At 38.1% G+C, this 8,127-nt stretch overlaps 1 protein-coding gene across 1 annotated transcript; it reads left to right on the top strand.

Annotated features, from left to right (window-relative positions):
- The first annotated feature begins 1,698 nt into the window (after nt 1–1,698).
- Nucleotides 1,699–7,485, top strand: LOC125910335 (uncharacterized). Its single transcript, XM_049614105.1, has 4 exons — nt 1,699–2,047; nt 2,193–2,693; nt 5,240–5,280; nt 7,291–7,485. Exons 1-4 carry the CDS (start codon nt 1,963–1,965, stop codon nt 7,483–7,485), a joined length of 822 nt encoding a protein of 273 aa, XP_049470062.1. The 5' UTR covers nt 1,699–1,962.
- The last annotated feature ends 642 nt before the right edge of the window (nt 7,486–8,127 follow it).

Genomic DNA, 8,127 nt, shown 5'->3' with positions numbered 1-8,127 from the left:
CTTTGCTTCAATTTGTATCTATTAATCATCTGCATGTATCTATGCATTTAACTATCTACCTATCCATCCATCTACCTAAATAGTATCGGTGTTCAGTCTAATAGTTTGAAAAATATGACTTTGAAAAGCAACACTTTTTCTAAAGTTTATTTATTTATTTTGAGAAAGAGAGTGCAGAGGGAGGGAGAGAGAGAGAGGAGAGAGAGAATCCCAAGCAGGCTCTGTGCTGTCAGAGCAGATCCTGATGTGGGGCTTGATCTCATTAACTGTGAGATCATGACCTGAGCCAAAATCAAGAATCAGATGCTTCACTGACTGAGTCACCTGCCCCCCCCCCCCCCCCACCAAACAACACTTTTAAAAATAATATACCTTGTTCTTCAAGGTCAGGGCTACATTAGCTTCTTTAATATGAATTTATGTTGTTTTCACCCATACACAGCCAACCTCCAATCACTGAGTTAATGTGTGCATAGAATTCTCTTATCCCATTATTTTTACTGGGAAATCTACTGATGATCTAAGTCCTAGTTCAAGCATATCCTCCATAAGAACCCTTCTCCATCTGGGTCTAGAAGCAGAGTCCATTACTTTTTCCATCACATCGATTAGATACACAGTTCTCTTTTGTAGACTTTATTTAGCTGAACTTGAGTATTGACTAGGTTGACTGAAGATTGGGACTATGTTTCTTTCAGAATGAGACCCAAGTGTTACTCATTTAGTAAGCACTCACTTATATATTGAAGATACGCATTAATGAATGAATAAATGAAAACGGAAGAAACACATCAGAAATGCAACAAACGATAAGAAATCTCTTTAGAGTACTGGAGTAGAATGAGATTGGGGAATGAGGAATGGGGACTCTAATCATTGGCTCCAATTGAACTCTGATGTGTTTTCTTTTTATTAGATTTGAGATGATATCAAATACAGATAATTTTCTCTGTGCTTCAGAAAAATTATGTCCTCCTTATTTCTTCTAATTTCTATTATTTGTAGTACCTATCACTTTTATTTTTAGGGCTGCTTTTGGAATTTATCCTGAATTTCTGTCTCTATGCCCTGCCGTGTTAACGTCTAAAGCCAAACTGATTCTTCATATTTTCATATTTTACCCATTAAGACAAAATGTGAAGAAAAAGTTAAATGTTTGTTCAAACTCAGAATGAGCACTACTAAAAATGCTACGTTACTGGATGATCAAGACTCCATATCTTCTGAAATCTGCAGAATCTTTCTATTCTTTTATGCCCATTTGGAGATCAAAGGTCCTGCAGAACAGATTATTCCAGTACTTTCCAATTTCTTTTCCCCAGGTGTATTCTTAGAAATATTTAATTTACCTGATTTATATTTTAGAAGAAATATAAAAGAAATCAAAATTGGTTCAATTATTTTCTATAATTCTTTTAAGATCATATATAATATGGACACATTTAAAAGAGTGTAATAAAATTTAAGTTCCCTAAGGGGAAAGAGACCATATATTCTCTATGTTCTGCTCCATCACCCTAGCTTGTAATGTGATATTACACTTTTTGTGTGTTTTTAATAGACTTTAATTAGTATTTGTAATAAAAAAAAGAAATGCCCCACACATGCTAATCTTGTGGCTTCATAGGGGTCCATCTCTTCCTTTTCTTAAATGTAATCTTTATTGACATATAAACCTAGTGACCTAGTATATGATTTTTAACTAGGAGGTATGAGGAAAAGGAAGAGGAGTTTTGGGGAGGAGAGAAATTCTAAACTCATCCATGTGTTGGGGAAATTTTTGATTCCCAGAGAAGATATTTTCAGTGATTCTAAGTTAGGGCAAAATGAGGAAGTACTTCCTTTGACAAAAATAGCTTTCAGTGAAAGCACTTGTGAAGGGGTGGGGCCTGTTGAAGGAATTAAAAGCAGGTGTGACCTTCAAGTTAGAGTTCTAGCAAGCTAGGAAGAACAGAGGACCAAATGAGTTGTCTAGGATCTTTGGTGTCGGGAGGAATGGACAAGATCCTGAGAACATCAATTTTAATTCTATGGCTTCAACTAGGCTGTGAGTTGCAGAGGAGAAAGGCCAGGATATGTCTTTAATCTGGGGGGATGAGGAAATTGGGATACAGGCAACCTCATGCACGTCAAAACTTTAAGAGGAAAATATAAATTCGGGGACCTAATGACTTTGTTATTTTTTTAAGCAGGGGTGAGCGGCCAAGAGAAGAGTGGCCAGGAGCAGGTGAAGCAGGGCCCTCCCTCTCTGATAGTCCAGGAAGGAGCTTTTTCTACTCTGAACTGCACTTATGAGAACACAGCGTTTGACTACTTCGTATGGTACCGGCAATACCCTGGTCAAGGCCCTGCATTACTACTAGCCGTGTTCTCGGTTAAGCACACAAAGGAAGATGGGAGATTCACAGTTTTCGTCAGTGAAAGTGCCAAACAATTTTCACTGCACATCATGGCTTCCCAGCCGGGAGACTCAGCCACCTACTTCTGTGCAGCAGCAAGTGCACAGTGCTCCCCAGGCACCTGCTGCCTGTACCCAAACCTGAAGCTGTGGCTCCAGCCAAGCCCTACTGTGCGGAGGAAGCATTCACACGCATGCGCAAAGTCTGATTGGCCACAAAAAATTCTCGATACATTAAAGAGGACTGGAATGATACAGAATTTATTTTCTGATCAAAGTAAAATGGATTCTGAAGGTCAGCTGCAAAAAAAAAAAAAAAAATGTCTCTGGAAACTCTCAAGTATTTGGAATTTAAGCCTTGAACTTTAAAATACAATAGCCTCCTCTTAACCACAGTTTCCCTTTCTGTGGTTTCAGTTGCCTGTGGTCAACCATAGTCTGGAGGCAGATGGGCCTCCTTCAGGCATATTGTCAACTAACAGGAGGTCACCATGCCTACTCCGTTCCCCTTGCTTCCTCTCATCGTGTAGACATTTTATCATCTCACATCGTCATAAGAAAAGGGGAGTAGAGTACAAGAAGATATTTTGAGAGACCACATTCATATAGATTTTATTACAGCATATAAAAATAAAAATATACATGAGGTGTAGCTAAAATAGTACATAGAAGGAGATTTAATATTTTATTTTATTTTATTTTATTTTATTTTATTTTATTTTAATACCAGTGTAGTTAACATGCAGTGTTCTATTAGTTTCAGGTGTACAATAGAGTGATTCAACAATTCCATACATTACTCAGTGTTCATCATGGTAAGTGTACTTTTAATCCCCTTCACCTAGGACATTTAATATTTTAAATACTTACACTCGTAAGGAAGAAAAGTTGAAAAACACTGCTGTAAGCTTTCAACAAAAGAAGATAGAAATAAAGAACAAATTAAACCCACCATAAACTAAAAAAAAAGAAAAGAAAAGAATTAGAAAGTCAAACTGATGAACTACAAAACAAACAATAGAGATAAAAAAATTTAAAGTTTATTTTCTTAAAATGATTAATAAAGTTGATATGTCCCTAGCTAGAATTACCAAGGAAAAAAAAAGAGAGAGAAGATACAAATTATACATGTAAGGAATGGAAAAGAAAACCACCCTCCAGATTCTACCCTACAAGGATAATGCAAGAATATCATTAACAGCTTTGTGCTGCTGAGTAAAACTATAGAAGTAGATGCACACAAGTGGGGACAACTGATTTTTTGACAAAGTTTCAAGGCAACTCAATGGAGGAAAGTTAGCCTTAGAAACACATGGTGTTGGGACAACTGGATGCTCCTAAGCAAATTATTGAACCTGACCTAAATCTCACACCTTTATACAAAAACTTGAGAAGAGTCTCAAAATGGATCATACACCCAAGTGTAAAATGTAACACTATAATTCTTTTAAGAGAAAATATAAGAGAAAATCTTCATGACCTAGGACTAGGTGAAGGGATTTTTGACAAGACACTGAAAGGACAATCCATTAGAAAAAATCAACAACCTAGATTTCACCAAAATTAAAAACATTTGTTCTATAAAAGTTAAGAGAATAAAAAAGACAAACCACAGATTGGCAGGAAATATTTGCAAAATACAGTTTCATCAAAGGACTGGTATTCAGAATATAAAGAACCTTCTGAACTCAATAGGAAGGAAACAAACAAAGGAAGGAAAGGAAGGAAACAAACATTTTAATCCAATTAAAAATGGGCAAAAGATTCATGCAGACACTTCACCAAAGAGAATTTGTGGTAGGGAAATAAGCATATAAATAAGCATATGAACAGATTTTCAGCATCATTAGTGACTAGGGACATGCAGATTAAAGCCACACAGAGATACCACACCACATCTATCAGAATTGCTAAAGTAAAAAGTACTGACAATACCAAGTTCTGGCAAGGATGCAGAGAAATTGGAACACTCATACGTGGCTGGTGGGGAAGTGGTACAGTCCCTCTGGAAAACAGTTTGGTAGTTTCACATAAAGTTAAACATTCACTTACCTTACAATGCAGCAATCACACCCCTGGGTACATACTTTAGAGAAATGATAAGCTTATGTTCACACAAAAATCTGTACATGAATGTTTACGGCAACTATATTTGTGATGGCCAAAAACTGGAAACCACCCAAATCTTTTTCATTGGGTGAATGGATAAATATACTGTGGTACATTCATACAATGGAATGCCATTTAGTAATAAAAAAGAAAAGATTATTTAAAAAAATTTTTTTAATGTTTATTTATTTTTGAGACAGAGAGACAGAGCATGAGCAGGGGAAGGGCAGAAAGAGAGGGAGACACAGAATCCGAAGCAGGCTCCAGGCTCTGAGCTGTCAGCACAGAGCCTGATTATGGGGCTCGAACTCACAGACCATGAGATCATGACCTGAGTCAAAGTCGGACGCTTAAACCGACTGAGCCACCCAGGCACCCTGGAACAGACTATTGATACATGCAACGACCTCGAAGGATCTCAAGGGCATTATGCCAAGTGAAAAAAGTCCATCTCGAAAGTCTACATAATGTATGATTTCACTTACTAGATTATTATGATTCCATATATAACTTCTAATAAATTAAGCATAGAGTTATGTCATAAATGAATATGATTTTACTGCTGTTACATTTGGTGTTCCAATACACGACTGGAGAGGTTACAGAAGCCAGAAACATATTTTGATATCATCTGTCTGAACAATATTTGCTGTTGTAAAGTTACCAGTTCTCATGGTTTGGTGGTAAGTAGGAAAGGAAAGGAGATAATGAGTTCCCCTTTGTCTCATGTAGGGAAGCCAAAGATCAGTGAGCATGTTTCACCTCAGAATCAGGTTGGAGGCAAGAGAAGAATCAAAATATGAATAAATATTTGTAGTCACAGCCATGATTCATAATAAATTTATTTCAGATAAGCCTGTCAGATCTTATCACAGATTAATTTACTAAACTTAGAAATTTTGAGCAATAAATCTTTTTTTCTTATTTTTGTTCTTTAAATATTTTAATTTTATTTTTGAGAGAGAGAGAGACAGAATGTGAGTGGGGGGAGGGGCAAAGAAAGGAGGAGACACAGAATCTGAAGCAGGATCTAGGCTCTGAGCTGTCAGCACAGAGCTTGACATGGGGCTTGAACTCACGGACCTTGAGATCATGACCTGAGTTGAAGTCTGACGCTTAACAGACTGAGTCACCCAGGTGCCTCAGTAATAAATCTCCTTCTAATTATTGCTTTGGTATTAAGTTTTAGGCTTGTCCTTAACCAGATATAATCATTAAGTCATAAGGAAAGACAAAATAATGTTTAGGACAGGACAAAACTCCGAACTGAGTGTCATAGCACGTTCAAACTTGATTTAGCCATGGGGCACCTGGGTGGCTCAGTGGGTTAAGCATCTGACTCTTGATTTCAGCTCAGGTCATGATCTTGTGGGTTCATGGATTTGAGCTCTGCATCGGGCTCTGCGCAGACAGTGCAGATCCTACTTGGGATTCTCTGTCTCCCTCTTTCTGCCCCTCCCTGCTCACTCACCCTTTCTCTCAAAATAAATAAACTTAAAAAAACTAAAAAACAAATAAACAAAAATCTTGATCCATCCAGAAACCACATTTCAGAGGCTGCTGCTCTATGCAGCTGAGGGACCTTACACCTCTACTGTCAGAAACCCGCAGGGCCATTTCAACAAGAGGGTCATCTGGCCTTCATGCTGCTCTCCAGGCTGCTGTGCCCACAGCACATGGTCTCCTTTGCTTAGTTACAAATAATCACAAACCAAGGCATCAGTTAACTGTCAGCACTCAGAAGTGAAATGGGACAGAGAGGTAGATGTCTCAACTAACTATAAACTCTCTTCGTTGCCCCACTCACTGATAAGTTACTTTGACCTTAGAATCAAGGAACTGGCAATGCTTTAGAGACCTTGTCTGTACCTTCTTTTCTAGTTATTTGCCTTTTGGTCCTTTTAGATGAATTCATCCACTAAAACAATGAAACTGAAGAGAAGACTGACAGCTACATTCCATACGATCAGTTACAGTATACAAAACTTAGCCACCATGTGGTCTTGACATGTCCTAAGTGCGTGAAACCTATAGATATCACAACTTGTAGGAGTGGATTATAGCACTGCATCACAGAGCGATGTAGCATGCTTACCTTAACTTTATTTTACAAAACACACACACAGACCCACACAAACCACCCAGCCACAGATTTTATAAGTGAGACCAAAACCTCTGGACCAATGAGAGAAAATATGACCTCAGGACAATACTAGGACACATGATCTAATAAGTTCAATTCTACTTATGGAGGCAATAGGACTGAATATCCTGATCCTTTTTAGAGTCTAATACATAAAGCTCAGTGTCAGATTTCAAAAGAAAAATATTTTATTTCTGTTATAATTTCATAAAAATATAACTGAATGAATTCAGAAAGTCAGAATTTTCATCAGCCTGATTTTTTCATCATTTGATTTTGAAGGACCTTTATTCTAAAAGTTAAGCAGAATCCTAGAACTCAATAGGGAAGAAGAAAAAGAGATGTACTCATTGCTTTGAATAGGATAACGTTTCACTGAGAAAGCCAAAGATCTGTGAGGGTTTTTGTTATTGTTGTTGTTTTTTAAATCATTAGATTCTGGAAGGAGAAAAGAAAGTATAGGTTAAATTAACAACTAGTAAGTAGTTGGAAGGTCCACAGCCCATAATAAATTCCATTTCCAATGGGCCCCCCAAATTCCTCCTCTGAAAATTATCAGTGTATGTCAACTGGTTCAATCTTCATTTCCCTTCAGCTCAAAACTTTCATGCTAATAAGCTTCTTCTATGTCCCCTTTCAGGTACTACCTAACTTAGCTATCAGGGAAAAACCAGTAGACAAAGTAAAGGCTTGGGGTGAGCCAGACTCTTATCTGTGCATGGACCATGTGGTCAATGAACATCAGAAACCCTATTTCCTGTTTGGGGGAGTAGCCTCAGACCCCAGGAACTACGTGTCTGTGCTGCGAAGCACTCAGGCACTGCTCTCTGCTTAAGGCAGAGCTAAACACCTCTGTCCTGGGAATGTAGGCCGCATGCTGCTCTCCAGCCTGCTGAGGGTATTCATGGCCTCTATCTACTCTGACGGGGAAGGTTCCAGAAAAAGGTAAGAATGTTAAGAATGAAAGGGCTGCACGCAGGCAGGTGGTCCTTAATGGGCATTTGAGGAAAAAAGAAAGATTCGAGACAAGCAAGCATATTATAATTTCAGTTTGGTTTCTCTTTGGGTCCTACATTAGTCTAATTCTTCACAATATTTTACTCACCACATCAGCTCTGTTTTCGGATGTTTCCCTCACGATCCAGTGTGGCCCAGGAAGTTACTCATGTCCAGCTGGCCACATCTATGTAACAGGTTCAGCAGCGCAGTTACCCTTGATCTGTCTGTATGAAACAATGCAGAGCACATGATACATTTTTTGGTATATGCAGCGTCCCAGTGGAGAGATCACTCTCCTTGTTCATCAGAGCTCTTTTGGCAAGAACACAAAGAATGGTTGCTATTCTACAAACTTCCAGAAATCAGCTAAATCCATCAACTTCACCATTTCAACCTTATAGCTGGAGGATTCAGCAAAGTATTTCTGTGCTCTCCAGGAACACTGTTCGAAGTGATCATAAAGCTGAATAAAAATCCC

The sequence above is a fragment of the Panthera uncia genome (assembly GCF_023721935.1).
Source record: "Panthera uncia isolate 11264 chromosome B3 unlocalized genomic scaffold, Puncia_PCG_1.0 HiC_scaffold_1, whole genome shotgun sequence".
Classification (NCBI taxonomy): domain Eukaryota; kingdom Metazoa; phylum Chordata; class Mammalia; order Carnivora; family Felidae; genus Panthera; species Panthera uncia.
This window is presented reverse-complemented; position numbering and strand designations above follow the sequence as displayed.

Excerpts from the sequence above, each read along its gene's own strand:
- LOC125910335 (XM_049614105.1), top strand. The coding sequence starts at position 1,963 with ATGAGTTGTCTAGGATCTTTGGTGTCGGGAGGAATGGACAAGATCCTG. Across the intron at positions 2,048-2,192 it reads TCTATGGCTTCAACTAGGCT|GGGTGAGCGGCCAAGAGAAG; the intron begins GTGAGTTGCAGA and ends TTTTTTAAGCAG. Across the intron at positions 5,281-7,290 it reads ATGTTTCACCTCAGAATCAG|GTACTACCTAACTTAGCTAT; the intron begins GTTGGAGGCAAG and ends GTCCCCTTTCAG.